The 19,771-nt window shown below is 54.6% G+C and overlaps 1 protein-coding gene across 18 annotated transcripts in view; it reads right to left on the reverse strand.

The window, feature by feature from the left end:
- Positions 1-1,481: 1,481 nt before the first annotated feature.
- CPNE5 (copine 5) overlaps positions 1,482-19,771 on the reverse strand; it is a 101,051-nt gene continuing 82,761 nt past the window's right edge. For 8 of the 18 annotated variants that reach the window (XM_081520306.1, XM_081520297.1, XM_081520295.1 and 5 more), the window contains 9 exons: positions 17,896-17,949; positions 13,874-13,935; positions 8,980-9,026; positions 6,747-6,928; positions 6,036-6,163; positions 5,689-5,791; positions 4,866-4,923; positions 4,378-4,451; positions 1,482-3,148 (listed from right to left, as the gene is read on the reverse strand). In XM_081520306.1, the coding sequence (XP_081376432.1) occupies positions 2,930-3,148; positions 4,378-4,451; positions 4,866-4,923; positions 5,689-5,791; positions 6,036-6,163; positions 6,747-6,928; positions 8,980-9,026; positions 13,874-13,935; positions 17,896-17,949 (927 nt within the window). In that variant the 3' untranslated portion in view covers positions 1,482-2,929. Of the gene's footprint in view, positions 3,149-4,243; positions 4,924-5,688; positions 5,792-6,035; positions 6,164-6,746; positions 6,929-8,979; positions 9,027-13,873; positions 13,936-17,895; positions 17,950-19,771 lie in introns of those variants that run through there. The other 10 variants (XM_081520298.1, XM_081520292.1, XM_081520291.1 and 7 more) reach the window with 3 other exon arrangements.

Below are 19,771 nucleotides of genomic sequence, written 5' to 3' on the forward strand. Positions count from 1 at the left end.
GAGTGCAGCGGGTCCTGTGCATGTCACATGCTTCATACGTGCACATCTGCATGTTAATTCTGGCCATATGACAGTCCTGCAAGGGAGGCGAGACGGCCCTGTCACACAGGAGCAGTAACTCATCCTGGACACATGATCTGTGAGTTGTCTAGGCCGGGGGTCCCTAACCCCCGGGCCACTGACTGGTACTGATCCGTGGCCTGTTAGGAGCAGGGCTACACAACTGGAGGCTAGCAGTGGGTGAGCAAACAAAGCTTCATCTGTATTTACAGCCGCTCCCCATCGCTCACATTACTCCTTGAGTTTGGCCTCCTGTCAGATCAGCGGTGGCATAATGAATGTAATGTGCTTGAATTATGCCGAAAGCATCCCCACAACCCTGTGGAAAACCTGTCTTCCAGGAAACCAGTCCCTGGTGCCCAAAAGGTTGGGGACCAGTGGTCTAGGCTGCCCCAAGAGTCCCACCTTGGTACTCACAGATCCTGGCCCTTCCCACTGGTTTCGTATTGACACCCTAGGGCGGTAGTATTTATTGCTTATTTCTCCAGAGCAGGGGTTAGAGGCCTGTGAAGGGCGTGACCGTGTGTGAGCAGGGTCTCCAAACCTGAGCAGGGCCTGGCACTAATGCTCACTCAACAATTGCTGAGAGATGAGTGAGCAAATGCAATAAAGTCACTCACAGAATAATCTGATCATGTTGTTCACCTCTCTCACCTCCTTAGTGGCTCCCTGATTGACTCAGAGTAACACTGAAGATCCTCCTGTGACCTACAAGGCCCTGCACATTCCAAATTCTTCACCCCCAACCCCATCTCCTGCACGCTCCCCTCCTTGTTGTTTTTCCCCGCCCCCTGTGGCATGCAGGATCCTAGTTCCCTGACCAGAGATTGAACCTGGGCCCCCTGCAGTGGAAGCATGGCGTCTTAACCACTGGAGCACCAAGGAAACCCCTACTCTCCCCTTCTCTATGCAGGTTCAACCCACTGGCTTCCTACCATCCTTCAAACACACCCCGGGGCCTTTTTGTGTGCTGCTCCTGCTTCTTGAAGCCCTCTTGCCTCAGATACCAGCATGCCTCTCTCTCTCTCATTTCCTTGGGTTCATCTGTCACCTCCTCAGAGAGGCCCCCTCCCCGAGCACCTCATCTTAAAAATGTCACCCTGTCACTGTCTTTCCTCTTGTTCTCTTATTTTCCTTTGTGACACTTATCACCACTGGAAATTGTTATTTACCTGTTTGTTTTTGTGCTTATTGTGTATCCCCTGTCCTGTTGTGCGTCTGCTGTAAGCTCGACATGGAGACAGGGCCCCCGTGTTTTGTTCACTGCTGTATCCCCAGGGCCTAGCACGGACCCTGGCACATAATAGTTGTTCAGCACATTTTTGTTGAACAAAAGAGGGGAAAAAGAGAGCGAGGAGAACCTGGACTCTGACACGGCAACATCTGTGCTATTTTTCAAAGGACAAAGGAAAACAAAGAACTTTAGTAAAAGAATCAAATTTACTTCAGTTTAAGGCAAATTCCACACAGAGACTGTCTCAGAGACGGGCACAGGACCAGACAGCATAGAAACACCACCATCATGCATGATGGGAAGGGAAGCAGTGTCCGCAACAGACACGGTGTGGCCTGGTCTCCACCAGGCATGGGAGGTTCAGTGGGCAGAGGAGCCCCATGCAGCAGGAGGGACTGGCATGCATGACCTGTTTCCCAGGTGGGTAAAGGCTGGGCAGCTGGGGGGGGGCCCAGGCATGAGATCATCTTTCTCACCTTTCCCACAACAGGGGCAAGGGCTCTGACTCAGAGACCAGGAGCCCAAGGCTGAGGGACTAGGGTGGATTTGGGGTGATGGGGTGGAACAGGGTGACCCTAGAGCCAAGACGGCCTTAAAGGGCAGCACTAGTGAGGAGTGGGATGGGGGAAGCTGGACGTGGGATGACTGTGAACTCTCAGGCCATCAGAGCTGAAGGTAAACCCAGGGCCATCTGGTCAACCCTCTTGCCTTACAGACGTGGAAACTGAGACCCGGAAGGTAGAAAGGCCTTGCTTGGGTTCCTGCAGCCATCAGGGGCTGGAGGCAGGGTTGAACCCAGGGATCCCTCATCCCCATGGGATAGAGGGGTAGCGTCAGAATGCTGGAGCAGGGCTGCTTTTTGCCCAAGCCTCCAGGTGGGTGGTAGAGGACTGCACCCGAAGGACCCTGGGCAGCCTCTGGGGCGAGAGGGGATGTCTGAGACTGGGAGCCAACTGCGAAGGTGCCTATGGGCCCAGACCAGGAGAGGCCTGTGGATTTCTGTCTAGAACCAGTGTCATACTTGGCTGGAGAGGCACCAGAAAGGACTCCATGCCTGATAAGCTTCCATTCCTCACCCACCATGCAGCCTCCATCCACTACCAGAGTCTCCTTCATGGGTTTGTGGTACTCCCACTGCATGCAAGGGTCCCGGGGAGGGGGTCACGTGTTCGGGCATTCCTCAAAGCCCAGCAGCCTCGTGGGGTTCATTGGAAACAGAGGATAGATACTGAGGTGGGGGTCAGGGGGTTGGTATAGGAGTAGACACCACAGGAGCAGGGGGCCTGGTGGTGGGAGGCTCAGCCCAGGCTCAGGGTGATAAAGGAGCAGACAAAGATTGCCCAGGGGGGCTGAGGGGGACCCCGATGGTCCTGATTAACATCTTCCTGGCTGGTCCAGAACCAGGGGTCGGTGAAAGAAGAGAAGAGGAGGGGCCCAGATCCCCACCTCCATCACCTTGTACCTACAGACTTCCGGGTGTGGGGCAGTGAGGGAGGAGTCTCCAGAAGCCCCGCCCCACCAGCCTCCCAGGCACACGTGTTCCATAGGCTGGGCAGGGTGGACCGCAGCAGGGTCTGGGAGCCCCGCCCACCTTTCTACTGGCCTAAGCCCCAGCCATCTGAGCTGACCACACGCTCAGATGTGCGTGTGCAGCGGGGAAGCTGGGGGTGTGCGGGCCGGGGACTGTGGGGGAGAACGAGCCGTGGCCGTGGGCGGGGAGCGCGGGCGGATGCCCTGCGCCTTCATGTAGGACACCAGCTGGTCAGGGATCTCCGCCAGCACGTCGCGGGCCAGGCGCGCCATGCTCAGCACGTGGTTGCCCGTGCGGTCCACGTAGTCCCTGAAGGGCACGAACTGTCCAGCAGGGGGAGGCAGGGTGAGGCGGGGTCTCCCTCTGGACACCCTCCCCTACCCCCGAAATCTTCAGGCCTGGGATCCTGTCCCACTCCTGCCCAGCCTCTGCCAGGCTTGACCCAAGCCTTCCTCAGCATAGTGATTCTCTAAAGGGCTGTATCATAGGCATTCTTCTTTCATTCACTTAACAAATAACTTATGGAACACTGTTCATGCCAAGATACACCACTGAACAAGATTCCTTAATCTCTGATTAAGTGTCTGCACCAAGCAGAGGCACTTGGCAGAACTTAGCAGACACTGAGGAAATGCTGAAGGGAATCCCTGGTTTCTGGGAAATGGACCCTGCGGGTCTCCTCCCACCTCTGCAGCAGAGCCCTTTCTGTCTCTTTGGGTTCCCTTTTTGGCCCAACACCTACAGTTCCACTCCTATGGCGGTCTCCCAGGAGATGCCTGCCCCCCCTCCCCTCCCATGCCTCAGGCTCACGCCTGCCTCCAGGCCTTTGCACACACCTCCCAGACTGCCCTTCTTCAGCTTCTAGCCCCCCATCTTTGGTCTCCACATCTGGAATGACCCCTCCCCCATCTGAATTTTTTTAATGGGGGAGGGGGCAGTATGGAGGCTGTCAGGGTTTTTTTAATTCTGAATCTCCTAAGCACTAGGACTCAGTCTGCAGCAGAGTCACAGTGGGGTGTGTGCTTACTGAGGCGTATTCTGAGGCTTGACTGGACAGGGATTCCCCGAGGACAAAGACCTGTCTGCTGTTACATTTGCCATTCTCCACGGAGAGGCTGGCACTGATCCAGTGAACCAGGCAACACTCATTCTTGAAAAGGGCTACAGCAGCCCTTTAGACACCGCCTCCACCTTCACGGGGTTTGCCATCTCACTTAGGAAGGCAGCCGGGCAGAAAGCAACAGAAGGTGCAAGAAACTAGGCCTCTGTGTTCTACAGGAGACGCTGTAGGCCTGGAGGCTCCGGGAGGGCTGGGCGTGAGCGTTCCAGTTGAGGTAACACCAGGCTAGGGGTGAGTCTCAGACATGGTGGGGGTGGAGTCCAGCCCCACAACTGACTCCTATCTCCTCCTATGATAGCCAAGCCATTCTAGGACTACCAATGCCTCCCTCCACGCCCCTTTCCAGAGAAGCCCCCAGAAAGGGGAGTGAGGTCAGCCTGGCTAGGGGGGCTCTTGCGTTTTCTGTGGGGAAAGCCAGAGTCTGGGCTTCACCTGGACAATGTCCCGCTCAGCCAGCTTTCCCCGGGAGGAGATCCGCACGTCATCGCCATCTAGCTCCACCATGGCTGTTGGGGGGAGGGGGTAAAGACAAGGGGTAGGGGAGCTAACTGGAGGGCATCTGAGCCTGGCAGGACAGAGGCCGCTGGCCCAGTCCCCCGCGTCAGAGATGAGAAAACTGAAACCAGGAGACAGGAGGAGCCCAGTCCCGGGCACCCCTCTCCCCCACCCCCAAGGCTCCCAGGGTGGAGGCTGGAGGAGTGACTTGGGGCCTCCTCCCCACAGCCTGGGGGTGTGGGCGTGGGGTACGCACCTTGACACACCCCTCCCTGTGCAAACAAACGCACTCTCACACCCTGCCTGCTCACCCAGACAGTCAGTCTCGCACAGACCTGGGTGTGAGTCCTCGCTCTTTTGGGAGGGGTCACTCCCAAGGGCCTGAAGCCTCTGGGGAAACATGTCGGGGGGTGGTGGGGACTCACCATCGAACTCTGCCTGGCCCACGCCGATGATGATGATGGACATGGGGAGTTTGGCGGCCTGGGAGACAACACGGGAGGTGGAGGGGGGATGGGAGGGGCAGGGACCCAGCCAGTTAAAAGAAAGGGGAGATCATGGGTAGGGAAGGGAAGGGGTGAGCCACCAGAAGAAAGGGAAGAAATGGAGACGAGAAGGATGGAGACACACAGAGAAACACAGAAAAAGAGGGAGGAGGAGGGAAAGAGGTTACCGACCAAAGGAGTGGGGACAGCAGAGAGGAAGCGGGGATCGAGAAGGAGGGAGGCAGAGGGGAGGCGGGTCACAGGTCTGCTTCTGCAAGACACCCTGTCCTCTCCTCTGCCTCTGGACCTCCACCATGTGGGACGGCTTTTACGTGGGCCCGGAGGGAGGGCCAGCTGTGGCCAGAGCCCCTGTGCAGGGAGACCACCCCGTGGGGGGGTTCCGTGTTCCCAGGTCTCCACCTCTCCAGACCTCCCATCTCTTCTACCTGGCCAAGCCAGGCTGGGGTCTGGGGCAGCAGCCCCAGAGGTGGGTTAATGAGAGAGCCATAGGAGTCTGGAGGGAGGGGACCACCCAGTGCGATGAAGAGGTGGGTACAGAGTTTGCCAGTCGGATCCTTCATCAGCCGGAACCCCCTCCACCCCCTAAACCCTGCTGTTGGGCCTCCAGGCTCTACAGCGAGAAACCAGGAGTGGTCCCAAAGAGGGCAGGGAGAAGAGAAGCCATGCCCCACAGGTCTCCCCAAGGGTGGTGGGGAGGTGTACCCCCAGGTTTCCCCACCCTCTGTCCCCACCCCCCGCTTACGTTGACAATCGCCTCCTTGGTCTGCGCCATGTCCGAGATGACCCCATCTGTGATGATGAGCAGCACGGAGTACTGGGAGCCGTCCTGCACTGCGGCCGCGTTCCTGGGGCAGGGCGGGGGGCAGAGGTCTGTCTGCTGGGACTCTGGGCAAGCCGTCCCCCCGCACAAGGACCCTGAACACTGGTAGGACAGCTCTTTGGTGGGAGAGGGGGTCTTTTTAGGGTCAGGGTGCCCGCAAAAGTAAATCAGTGGGAAGAGATGCGCCCTCCCGCCTTCCTGAGAGGACGGGGATGGAAGGAAGCCCCTTGCGAGCTGCGGGGAGGGTTGTCCAGTGACCCCGTGCTCACCTGGCCACGTGGGTGACCACGGGGGCGAAGTTGGTGGGGCCGTAGAGCTGCACCGTACGCAGGCTGTGGTGGTAGGCCTCTAGGATGCCATCGATGCCACAGCATGAGGGGTTCTCCTGGTTGCCATTCTGGGAGCACAGTGGGTGGGGGGCTGAGCCCAGGAAGGAACGAGGGGTGGGAAGGAGGGCAGCGGGGTGGTCTGGCGGGGCGCTGAGCCAGGATGGAGGAGGCCTGCAGGCCTGGGCTCTCCTAGACTCTTCTCTGGTGGGGGCTCGGGGCTGGGGGCAGGGAGAGAGCCCCAAGGCCCACCATGAAGGGCAGCACAAGCTCCAGGTAAGCAGTGTCCAGACTGGCTCCTTGTCCTACTTCCTGTATCTGCTCAGACACATCCTCCCATCCTAGAATTACCTGCTGTTGTTCAGACCCTTTTTTATCCTCATTTCTGAGGTCTTGGGGTATCGTTCAGCCATGACTCCACTCCACCTCCACCAGGGTCTTGTTGGGAAAAGGACGGCAGAGCCCACTGCGGGTGGCTTCACAGGGGAGATGCTTGTGACTGAGGTGGGGAGTGGGTTTCTGATCGAGCTCTGATACAAGTCCCGCTCCAAGCCCCAGCTGGCAGCCTGCCCCCACAAAGCCCAGAGCTCAAGTCCCCAGGTGGGCAGGGTTTCCCCCACCCCAGGCCACAGCCCTTTCTCCCGGGGTCCCTACCAGCGGGAACTCGTGGGACACCCTGCCGTCCGGGGGCAGCTTGGCCCCGAAGCCGAGGGCGGGGAACATCTTGTCGCTGTCATAGTGCTGGATGATCTCCCCAACAGCGGTCAGCGCCAGCGCATAGGCGTTCAGCTGGTAGGGGCTCATGTAGTGCAGCGACGTGGACTGCGAGGGGTTCCCTGCGAAGTGGGCACAAGCGGGAACACTTGTCGGCCAGGACACGCCAAGTCACCGGGCTCGAAACGCAGAAGGGGGTGTCCAAGGGCACCCCTTTCCTTCCCTTACTGAGCATTTAATCCTCGAGCAAACCATGGCTGCGAAACCCTCCAAATGGAGCCTGAGTCCCTCCTCTGTGAACATCGCCTCTTGCTCGTAGGGCTGCAGCAGTCTGATCTCCGTGTCTCTGCCCTGTGTCCACACTCAGCACACCCGCCAGGCTGAGTCTATGTCAAAACTCACCTAATCACACTTCTTCTCTGCTCAACTGCCCCGATGTTCCCATTTCACTCAGAGCTGAATCTGAAGTCCTTACGAGGGCCCACACAGCCCCACTGGAGCTGGCCTCCAGTGACGTCTCTCCGCATCTCCTACCATCCCGTTCGTTACTCCTACTCCGTCGGTTCCAGCCTCTCGCTATCCCCGCCTCAGGGCCTTGGCAAAGGCTGTTCCCTCTGCTCTGGGACACTCTTCCACGGATGTGCGCACGCCTTGCTCCCTCCCTCTTCAGGTCTGCTGTGGTCTTCCCTGGAGCCTGTTGAAAGCTACGGTCCCCACCCCTCTTTCTGGCTTGCTGTTCTCCATAGTCCTTGTCACCACTGATATGGTCCATATTTTAGTTACTTGTTTATTAACGAGAGTAGTACAGCACAGATTGCCAAGTATTAATCCTCTTTCCACTTCCTGCTGTGTGATCTTGGATATGAATTCTTAACCACTCAGCCTCAGTCTCCCCAGCAGTAGAATGGGGGTAATAATAGTCCCCAGGCTTCCCCTGGTGGCTCAGATGGTAAAGAATCTGCCTGCAATGCAGGAGACCTGGGTTCAATCCCTAGGTCGAGAAGATCTCCTGGAGAAGGGAATGGCAACCCACTCTAGTATTCTTGCTTGGAGAATCCCGTGGACAGAGGAGCCTGGCGGGACACAATCCATGGGATTGCAAAGAATCAGACACAGCTGATCAACTAACACTATACTATACTAATAACAGCCCCCACCTCACTGGACTATTGTGAGGATTAAACAGATGTTACTATAACTCTCCTCATCGTTATGAATACTAAGCACCACCCCGCAGCTCTGACATCTCAGCACGAAGCCATGGTAGGGCCTGCAGCCCTGAGAGAGGTTTCTGACATGCCTGCGGACTACCAGACCCGAGGAACTTCTGATTGAGCACGGCTTAATGTGGGTCCAGAATCCAAGGAAGGCTGTCACGGCTCTAACAGTGTCAAGTTGGGCACTGATTGCTCCCAACCACTCGGTCACCCTGGAGAAGGTCAGAGAAGGGAGGAAGCTGGGGCAGCCCGAGCAACGGTGAGGACTGGAGAGCGCAGGTGCCCCCGCCTCCCTGAGGACCGCAGGGCTCAGTCCTGCCTCTGCTTCTCCCCTCCAGCCTGCGGGCTGGGCTGCACACTGTGCTCCTGTTGTGCTTGGTCGCTTCAGTTGTGTCCGACGCTTTGCAACCCCAGGGACTGTAGCCCACCAGGCTCCTCTGTCCGTGGGATTCTCCAGGCAAGAATACTTGGAGTGGGTTGCCATGCCCTCCTCCAGGGAATCGTCTCAGCCCAGAAATCGAACCTGTGTCTCTTACATCTCCTGCATCGGCAAGCAGGTTCTTTATCGCAAGTGCCACCTGGGAAGTCCTGGACTGCATAGGGGCTGTGCAGTTTGATCCTGTGAGGAAACACCTCTGCTCCAGGGCTCTCCACAGCGTAGCTCTCCTATTCCCCCAGGGAGACTGGGTGTCCTCAAGAGCAAGGCTGTGGCTCAGGGTATGTAGGCCCAGAGCCCGGCTTTGTGAGTGACCACGATCCAATCAGGGAATACCTTTGCCACCTTGGCTGCATCTTTGGTTCTCCAAGCCCAAGTTCCTCCTCTTCAGTGAGGATGAGGCCAGAGAGTACGGAAGACCCAGCGTCCAGCTAGGGAAAACTACCACAGTCCTGAAAAGCCCTCCCCTTTCCAGGCCCCCAGCCCCCATCCAGTTCCTCGGCCCATGCCCGCTACTCACCATTGGAGGCTGTGAAATCAATGGCCACCGTGAAGTTGATCTGGGTCCTAGAAGGAGGAAGATAGCAGGGGGGTTAGCTGGCCAAAGGCAGGGTTGTGGGGAGGGTGAAGCGTACTGGACCGGAGTGAGAAACCCGGCTTCGGCCCCAGCCCTGCTGCATGCCATGTATGCAGCATGGGTGAAGCATTTGTCTCCTTCAGGTCTGGAAAACTGGAATAGTAGCATCAGCCCCACCCTCCCCCAAAGGATTGCTGTGAGCATCAGAAGAGTGAGGCAGTGAGACAGCTCTCCAAAGATGTTTATGTTCTGCTGGGCACATGGCTACGATTACTTCTTTCCTCTCCAAACCCCTGCCCCTGGGCCCACCAGAGGCCAGTGAAGTAGGGTTTCCCTGTATTCCTGACTCAAATTTGCAAATTTGGAGTCAGATCCAGGGTTAAAGCTTATTTAGCCTTACCGTTTAACATGGCAAAAAAAAAAAGACAAACAGGCATTGTGCATCTCCTGAGGGAAGAACAAAACACCACCCATGAAGTTGTCTTGCCAAAAAAATGGAACTGGAATCCAGCTGAGCTTCCAGAACTATCTACCAGTGGTTTACAGGAAACACAGGGGACAGAGGAATATGTTAAGTGACACGGTGGGAGGTACAGGGGGAGCCTGTAGGAAATTCTGTAGGAGCATTACTGGAAGACCCCCCGAGGGCCTGCAGCATCAGGATCACGAGGCAATCTATGAGGAGTCTCAGGCCCCCAGTGGACCTACTGAGCCAGAATCCCTTGGTGGGGTGCAGGAATTTGTTTTAGCAAGCCCTTCAGGCACTTGGGGAAACCACTAGATGAAAAGATAATGAGGAATTCCCTGGTGGTCCAGTGGTTAGAACTGGGCGCCCTCTCTGCTGAGGGCACCGGTTTAACCCCTGGTAGGGCAACTAAGATCCCACAAGGAGTGGCGTGACCAAAAAACAAAAGATAATTATGAGACAAATCAACCAATCGCAATATATGGACCTTGCCTTGATTTTGGATTCAAATAAGCCAATTCAAAAACATTATAGGAACTACTCGGTTTTTAGGTGTGATTTTGGTATTGTGGTTATATTTTACAAAGAGAGAGTCCTTTTCTACTTTAGAGACACATCCTGAAGTAATTAGGGAATGAGACATGATGTCTGGATTTGCTTCAAAATAATCCGGTGGAAGGGTGAGTGTGTGGAACAAGACCGGCTGTGAGCTGGTAACTGTTGAATCTGGGTGGAGGGTACTTGGGGGCTTATCATACCATCTCTCCACTTTTGCCTGTGTTTGGAATTTTTCCATAAAAAAAAAAAATTTGGTTTTGAGGATTCATATGCAGGGTTAAAACTTTCTGAGGGTTTGGCTGTTCTAGGTTCCGTGCCAGATGCTGACAAAACAAAGCTGACAAGACACGAACCCCTGATAAAGTCTAGTCTTGTGATTCTCACACACAGGGAGTGTAGAGTCACCAGGGGAGCTTGTTTACAAAGACTATCCCAGAGCCTCCCTCCCAGGGAGGGAGTTGGTCTGAGATGGGGCCCCAGAATTAACAAACATCCCCTGCCTTCAAGCAGCGATTCTGAGGAGGGGGCTCTGGGATCACACCTGGGAAAACTCTGTTCTGATGGTTCTGAGTTGTGGCCATGGATGATATACAGTGCGGCTCACCTTGGGCTTCCCAGGTGGCACTGGTGGTAAAGAACCCACCTGCCAATGCAGGAGACATAAGAGACTCCCAGGTTCGATCCCTGGGTCAGGAAGATCCCCTGGAGGAGGGCATGGCAGCCCACTCCAGCATTCTTGCCATGGAGAATCCCATGGATAGAGGAGCCTGGCGGGCTACAGTCCACGGGGTCACAAACAGTCCACATGACTGAAGTGACTTAGCACTCACGCAGGGCTCACCTCACCTGCATTTAGCAGACAGTCCCTATCAGAAACCACAGCCCTCGTTCCACTTGATCACAGCTGAGCTGCTGCTCAGGGAACCTTCCATCTCTGGGAAGGACATGGTGAGCAGGAGACCCCACCCAGGGTCTGCTGGCCAGAGAACAGTCCTCCCCACACGCCTTCCCCCTTGTCTGCTGCCCTCTGCCAGAGCATTCAGTAGACTCCAAGCTCCGAGGGAGGAGGAGCCACAAGGTGGCAAGAGGTGGTTCTGGCCTGCAGGACTATAGCTGAGGGACCCTGTCAGCCTGGCTCTTGCAAATAAAGGGTGAGAGGAGGGACTTCCCTGGTGGTCCAGTGGTTAAGACGGCACCTTCCAGTGCATCGGGTGAGAGTGCAAAGCCTGGTTGGGAAGCTAAGATCCCACATGCCTCGTGGCCAAAAAACCAAAATATAGAACAGAAGCATTGTTGTAACTGTTGAGAATCCTTTGGGCTTCAAGGAGATCAAACCAGTCAATCCTAAAGGAAATCAGTCCTGAATATTCATTGGAAGGACTGACGCTGATGCTGAAATTCCAATACTTTGGCCACCTAATGTGAGGAACTGACTCATTGGAAAAGACCCTGATGCTGAGAAAGACTGAAGGCAGGAGGAGAAGGGGACGACAGAGGATGAGATGGCTGGATGGCATCACCGACTTGATGGACATGAGTTTGAGTAAGCTCCAGAGTTGGTGATGGACAGGGAAGCCTGGCATGCTGCAGTCCATGGGGTCGCAAAGACTCAGACATGACTGAGCGACTGAACTGAACTGAATGTTGTAACAAATTCAATAAAGACTTTAGAAAATGATCCACATTAAAAAAAAAAAAAAAAAGGGTGAGGGAGAGGCGGGCTTTTTCACTCCTTAAGCAGTCTTTCCCGCTCTGGGTTCTGAAATGGCTCAGGGAAGGAAGGGACTGAAAAGCATGTACTTCTGTTGAAAAGTGACTCCCTGCAGGCTCACCTCTCCTGTCTAAGGGCAAAAACAGGCTGCTCAGCAACCAGTTCCATCTCTGACTCTGTCATGGGGACAGAGGTGCCCAGAGCCTTCCTCCTGGTCCAGGTGGGTGTGGGAGGAGAGAATCCCTAGACAAACGCCTCCATCAGCTGCCTGCCTGGACACGCACGCTGGCCTCTCGCTCCCTAGAGCCGGCTCCCTCACCCAGGTTCTCCAGAGTGTGAAGAGAGGAGAGGAGGAGGGCCAGGGCTTGCCTCTGTGAGCGCCCTCTCAGCAAGATGACGAGACCTCACAGCACCCAGCCCCTGGACTCATCCCTCTCTCTCACGCCCCACCTCTCAGCTATGAGGCGGATTCAGTGGTGGTGGTGGTTAGTCGCTCAGTCGTGTCTGACTTTTCGCGACCCCATGGACTGTAGTCTGCCAGGCTTCTGTGTCCGTGGGATTCTCCAGACAAGAATACTGGAGTGGGTTGCCGTTTCCTTCTCCAGGGGATCTTCCTGACCCAGGAATCGAACCCAGGTCTCTTGCATTGCAGACAGATTCTTTACCAACTGAGCTACAAGGGAAGCTTGGTGGATTCATTACTATGGAAGAAACGCAGCGTGTGGTGACGGGATGAACCCTGCCGCTGATTGAGCAGTGTGGCCTCGGACATCTGTAAAATGGAGATAATCATCTTCCCTAGCCCCCCATGTCCTGTAAATTGGGGGCACTATGCCCACGGACAGAGGAGCCTGGCGGGCTACAGTCCATAGGGTCGCAGAGAGTCGGGGACGACCGAAGCGACTTAGCGTGCATGCATGCAAATAGGAAGGATAAACAGGATGTGGGTTGCTTGAAAATTACCATGGGATATCAGAGGTGGTTTTTTAATAGGATAGAGCACAGAGCAGTTTTGCTGGGGGAAGGAGCAAGGGTAGGGGCTGAAGTTGATGTGGGGGAGGGACGAGGAGGCCTCTGGGTGACTGTGGGAAGGGCGTGTGCTCAGCGGGGAGAAGGAGAGCTGCAAGCCTGCGGGCTGCAGGCTCAAGGCAGCAGGGAGGCATGTCATGGGAGAGTAAGTGTGGCTTCCCAGGGCCTGACTCCTCCCTCTGCCCTGAGAACCAGGCGGCCAAGCGCCTGCTTGGCTGGGATGAACCTTTGGCAACAGCCATGCCTGTCTCCTTTCCAGACAGGTGTAGTCACTCACCTGCCTGCACCTGTGGGCTCTTGGCTACCCACACCCCTGCCCTGGCACCTGTCCTGGCAGGGAGCGTGCTGGGCAGGACCTCACGGCACAGTCAGGCTCTCTCATGAGCTGTTTGGCTGGAGTCTCCAGGTTTCTCTGCTTGCCTTGGCCCGGAAACCAACCCCTCTGGTTCTCTCTGTTCCTTAAACTTGTTAGACCATCCCCTGGCCTCTGTCCCAGTTTCTCCTGTTCCTTGCAGGTCCCTAATGACCCTGGGCAGGTTAATCACAGCCTCCCAGACAGACCATAGGATAGGTATCAGAAGCTCAGAGCAGGATGGAACCTTAGAATTCACTTAATTCCAACCTCTCCACGCTAGCGGGGGAGATGGATGTTCAGGGAGGGAAAGTGATATGCCCAAAGTAACCCAGATAGTTCACAGCAAAGAGGGGCCTAGGGCCTGGGTCTCCTGATGCCTAGATCAGGGCTTTTCCACCTCCCTAAGCCCTTAGTTCTCTTTGTCATGGAGTCTTATGGAGTCCCTACCACCTGCAGGTCCCCTCTCCACACAGAGAGCTCCCACGACCCAAGCAGGCCTCCGTGGCTCGGGAGCGCCCTCTGCAGCCACATCGGGGCCCTGCAGGGCTCTGGGGGAGTCGTCTGAGCCCAGACACCAGAGGTCTGCTCGGAGCCCAGCATCCCAGGCTCTGGCCAGGGCTTCAGAGAGGCCAGGTGGGGTCAGCTCGGCTCAGGTCCGTTTGTGGGGGCCCCTTCCCTTCCCCTGGGGCCAAAGAAACCAGGCTGCATCTCTTCTCACCCTCCTTTGATGTAGTCAAGAAACGTGCACTCTGACTCCACAGCAAAGGAAAGCAGCGTGACCTTGAAAACAAAAAGAGGCTTGGTCAGCAGGGAGCACTGAGGTGTGGAGGGTGTGAGGGGAGCTTTGCTGATGGTGATGGAGGCTCCAGCATGTGCCAGGTTTGCCCACATCATTGCTAACAGTGCCCATGACAACTCTACGAAGTACGATTATTATCTCCATTCTCCAGCCCAGGAAACAGGCTCAAAGAAGTGATGTAGTGTGTCCAAGGACACTACCAGGATGTGACCAAGTAAGATGGGAACTCAGATCTGTCTGGACCCAGACCCTGTGCTCTTGACTTTGATGCCAAACTGCATCCTGGAAGGGCCCTGTCTCTGTCACGGGGGCTCAAGTCGAGGAACTGAGTTTTCTGTAAGTGGACACGGGTGCAGAGGGAGAGGGGGGTCCTCACGACACAGGCCTAAGATCAGTCAGTGCTGACAAGCTTCATGCTTCCGTATTAATCCACTACCTATTAATCCTGGAGGGCTTCCTTGTTGGCTCAGTGGTAAAGAATCTGCCTGCCAATGTAGGAGACTGGGGTTTGATCCCTGGGTTGGGAAGATCCCATGGAGTAGGCAATGGCAACACACTCCAGTGTTCTTGTTTGGACAATTCCACGGATAGAAGAGCCTGGTGGGCTACAGTCCATGGGGTTGCAAAGAGCTGGACAGGACTGAGCACGCACACATGCATTAATCTTGAAATATGCCTCTTTGGTTTGCACTTGTTTTAAACCTTACTTGTCCCACCTCATCCCTCTAGCATCGCCTGATCTCTACCCTCTCAGACCCAAGCCCCTCCTAAGTAGCCTGTCCTTTTCCTGGAGGTAACTGAGCACCTGAGGCCCCCTTGCCTAAGCAGATGCTGCTTGACCTATGCCCCTGGCAGCTTTGGCATCAGCTTTCCCAAGACAGGCAACTACCTGGCAGTGGATTATGATAATGATTTAGGATTGTGGAGACAAGTGAAAGCTTGGCAGTTCAGTTCAGTTCAGTCGCTCAGTAGTGTCCGACTCTTTGGGGCCCCAGGGACTGCAGCACGCCAGGCTTCCCTGTCCATCCCCAACTCCCGGAGCTTGCTCAAACTCATGTCCATCGAGTTGGTGATTGCATCCAACCATCTCATCCTCTGTCATCCCCTTCTCATCCTGCCTTCAATCTTGCAAAGTCAATTAAATGAGGCAAGAATGGGGTGGGGGACCTTCTACCAGTGTCAGAGAATTCCACTCTAGCATTTGTAGCGCCCCCTACTGGTACAGATTCAGTCATCTTTATCAACTCAGTGGGGAGACTGGGTAGGGCTTCCCCTCGACAAAGCGGATGAGCCATTAGCCCAAATAACGGAGAGTCTGTGAGTACTGAGTTGGGCCTTGGAGACCCCCATTCGCTGTGGATGGACAAAGCCTCCCTAGTCTCTAGGAGTGGACTGTGGCAGTGGCCCCTTCTCTATGATCATTAGACTCCAGGGGGAGCTTTTAAAACATCTTGTAGCTGTACTGAGGACCCCAAAACCAATATTTTCAGGGTTTCTGGAGTAGGGATATGACCCTGGTTTATTTTTAGCTCCTCACTTGAGTTTAACATGCAGTCAGGGTTGAATTCCGCTTCAGGCCCTGGGATGAAGCAATTAATTGCTGAACTTGGGTGGCCATATGGATTGACCCAGGGACTTGGTACTCAGAGTGTGGTCCCTGAACAGCAGCATCAGCATCACACTGATGCTGGGTAGAAATGCAGACTCTTGGCATGTCAGCAAGATCCCCAGGAAATCCTGCACATAGCAAGTAATGTATGAGAAGCACTAAATATAGATTCCCAGCCTCCCAGCGTGGGTGTCCTAAAATGGAACCCCAGGGAACTGGCCTGGGCATCTGTAGTTTAATAGGGATCCTGAACCCTGAGTGATTTTTTTTTTTTTTTTTTTAATGGTAAAGATTGGGAAATGCTGGATCAAAGGAAAGTCAGGAGACCTGGGCCTAGTCCTGCCCCTTCCCTAACTCACTGTGTGACCTGAGACAAATCACGTCCCCACTCTGGGTCTCAGTTTCTTTATTGCTAAAGCAGGAAAGCTGGATGAGATCAGTGGGTTTCATACCTTATCTTTTTTTTAGCTGTACATCTAATATTTCTTAGCTGGGGAAGGTGCTGCCCTCTCAAGGGGCATTTGGGAACGTGAGGGAGAGCTTTGGGGTCTCACAATGACTGGGGTTCTACTGCTAGCTATGGGTTCAGGCCAGGGAGGCTAAGCATCCCACCACATACGGGGAAGTCCCGTAAGACAAAGAATTATTCTGCCTCAAATGCTGACAACATCCCCACTGAGAAGCCCTGCAGCTTCGGACAAAGGAAATGTTACTCCAGGCCTGCATGTGAAGCAGTTGTAATCAGAGAACGGTGGTCAGCAGAGGCCAGTTTACAGTCCTGCATCTCCCCTGTGTCTGCCACAGCTACCCTGTGCCTTCAGCAAGGTAGGAATGGTGTATTAGACCCATTTTACAGGTGGAGAAAATAAGGTTCCTCGGAGGAATCCTGGGGGCCTCTGTCTGTGACTTCGTCTGGCCTGACTCAAATGGCTGCATTTGGCTGTTTGCTGATGGGGCGGTGGCCCTCTAGAGTGGGAGGGACATGAAGGGTACAGACTTGGGTATGTTTGCACTGGTAAGACATTGGTTTGTTCTATAAATGCATTGGTGGGCTCTACCTCAGGGCCTTTGCACATGCTGATCCCTACAGCTAGAACTCTTTTTCCTTAATATCCTTAATACTTAACTCCTTCACCTTGCTTAAATCTCTGCTTAAATGTTATCTTCTCAGAGAAGCTTTCCTTGACTATTTTATATAAAAATAGCAAGTTTTGGCCCTTGCTTTCTCTATCGATTTATCTCATTATACTTTTAAAATTAATTTTTATTGGAGTATAGTTGCTTTACAATGTTGTGTTAGTTTTTTCTGTACAGCAAAGTGAACCAGCTATATGTTTACATATATCCCCTCTTTTTAGGATTCCCTTCCCATTTAGGTCACTGTAGAACACTGACCTGTGCTATACAGTAGATTCTCATCAGTTATCTATTTTATGCATAGTATCAACAATGTATGTATTTTATATGTAAACCCCAATCTTCCAATCCATCCCACCCACCCCTCCCCCCTTGGTATCCATTTGTTTTCTATGTCAGTGTCTCTATTTCTGCTTTGTAAATAAGATCATCTATATCATTTTTCTAGATTCCACACGTCACTATACTTTTTTCCACAGCACTCCCAACCACCTGACACACAGGTATTTGTGGGTGCATTTGTTTTCTGCCCCCCATCCCACAACTAGACAAGAAGCACCAGGAGGGCAGGGATTTGAGTCAGTCTTATTCCCTCATGCCCCAAACACTGCCTGGCAATGGAAGCACACAGTCAATGTTTGTTGAAGAAATGCAGGGATGCGCTGAAGATCAGCCCCCAGAAGCTGCTGGGCCAGTGTGATCCCAGGATGGTCTCGGTTAAGGAGGGGCCATGTCTACAGCAGCTGCAAGCTCTAGATTTAATTGTTGTGCTCACTGCCATGTCTACCACCTTCCAGCTCTGTGACCTTGGTTGAGTCATTTCCCAGCCTGCGGCCTTGGTTTCCGCTCTTATGACGAGGGGGTGATAATGTCTGCCTCTTAAGGAAACAACCTGTGAAAAGCATCCCAGCCGGGAATTTCCCAGAGTAAGAGCCCAATAAGTTCAAGTCCTTTTCCTTCCTGCAGGAAGAGCCCCCCACGGGAGTTTCTCTCTGGGATTTTTCATCCTGTATCACAGGGCCTGTCCCCGCCCCCCCACCCATTGCTCCGTCAGCCCCACCCGCCCACCCCCAGCCCCTAGGTCTGGTTCCCACGCCCTGCAGTAAAGCGCACAGTCACACAGGACTCCGGCCACCAGACCTAGCTCGGGGCTACGGAAGTCTACATCCGCATCAGAGAGGGAGTGGCTACTCACTGTGCCCGAATTCACGTATTTCTTTTTCTTCATTTTCTTTTTTGGGTTTACCACCTGCCGAGAAAAACCAAAACAAAACCAAACCCAGTTACCAGGTAGGAAGGAGCGTTTCTCGAGCAGTCGGGGGCTGGGTGTGGCCCTGGGGCAGAAGAGAAGGAGGAAGTCAAGAGTGACTAGGGAGACACAGAAGGAAGAAAGAGCTGGAGTTTAGGCACAGGTGGGATAGTTCACCTGTAAGTTCAGGTGGGACGTCTGGCAAGCCGTGCAGGTGGAAACGGGGGAGAGAAGTTTGGGGGACAAACCCAGACCAGCCTCAGAACCGCCACGGGGCCAAGGGCCACGCAGAGGACCTGGTGCTGCCTGACGCATTCATAGGACAACAGTTCACTAGGCAGGCTGCTGAGATGGGGGCACACTGCAGCCCCAAGACTACACTGTGCCTGGATCTCTCAGTCTGTCCCATGAGGGTGTGGGGCTTCTAGAATTTACCACATCTCAAACATCTACTCCAGAGCAGCTCTCCCACCAGAAAGGAATGAACACGGACTCCTGGGTGTCTGGGCGTCGCCAAAAGACCTGGCCACAAGCATATGTGTTTGAAGTCATCTCTGTTCTCTTTAAATTAGCCTGTATTCCACATTTGCGCTCTCTAATTATAACTGTTTCAATATTAAAGCACTGTTTTGTTCTCAGATCTTCCTGTGAAGTGGGCACTGAGAAAACATCCTGTTTGTTCTGGGGTTTCCAGCACCACTGGGCATGCACACCCTTCCCCCCTACCCATGTACCAGCCTCTCCAGCCCTAAGTGGCTGCACCCAAACGCCATGCAGGCGACCAGCACCCCCTAGGGGCCAGCAACCTCCCCACTCCTGGGCTGGAGTTTGAAGCCTTCTCTCCCTCTCCTCATGTCCCCAGCATCTCCAGGGTCCCCAGGGCTGGTATGGGGTCTGCCCCACTGTGTAAGGGGGCACTGAGTGGCTCCCAGGACCAGGAGCTATGCAGGGCTCTGGATACAATGGTGAGTGAGACATCACTCCCACCCCTGAGGATGTCATGGTCTTTGGAGGGGGAGGTAGGAAGTACGATAAGGGGTTCCCAGGTGGCGCTAGTGTAAAGAACCTGCTTGCCAATGCAGGAGACCTAAGAGATGTGGGTTCAATCCCTGGGTCAGGAAGATTCCCCTGGAGGAGGAAATGGCAACCCAGTCCAGTATTCTTGCCTGGAGAATCCCATGGACAGAAGAGCCTGGTGGGCTACAGTCCACGGGGTCACAAAGAGTCAGACACGACTGAAGCAACTCAGCACACGCGCACGCACATAGTATGATAAACAGTAACAGGCCTGTTTTTAGTGGGGGAGGAGGGAACAGGAACACCCTCTTCAGACTTGGTGGGTGTGCAGATAGGGCCTTCCTGGGGGAGGAGCATCACAGGCCGTCTCTGAGGCCCGGTAGAAGCCCAACAAGGTGAAAAAGAGCAAAGGGAGCCCCTGGGGAGGCATCAGCACAAACGAAGCCACAGACTGAGCCCGTATGGAGGTTCAGAGAGCCTCAGATGGCATAGTGGGGCTGAAAGCGAGGGTGGGTAGAGGGACGGGGAGCGGGTCAGACCCCAGGGGCTCCTAGAGCTGTGATGTATACGGCGCTCATACACGACCCCCCCACCCACCCACCCACCCACTCAGCTGCAAGTCGCGGGAGCAGGACGCTTCGTGTGAAGGAGCTCAGCCTTACCTTGTAGGTAAAGGGCCCTGTAGGACATCAGTTGGGGTGGAGGGTCCCCCCGCTCCCCTGTGTGAACCAGGCTGAGACAGCGAGTGAAATAAACAGCCAGATAGTAAGCAGGGCAGCAGTGTGGTCAATTACCATTTTGTAGG

The sequence above is a fragment of the Giraffa tippelskirchi genome, chromosome 8 (genome assembly GCF_054371585.1).
Source record: "Giraffa tippelskirchi isolate mGirTip1 chromosome 8, T2T-mGirTip1v1.2.pri, whole genome shotgun sequence".
NCBI lineage: Eukaryota > Metazoa > Chordata > Mammalia > Artiodactyla > Giraffidae > Giraffa > Giraffa tippelskirchi.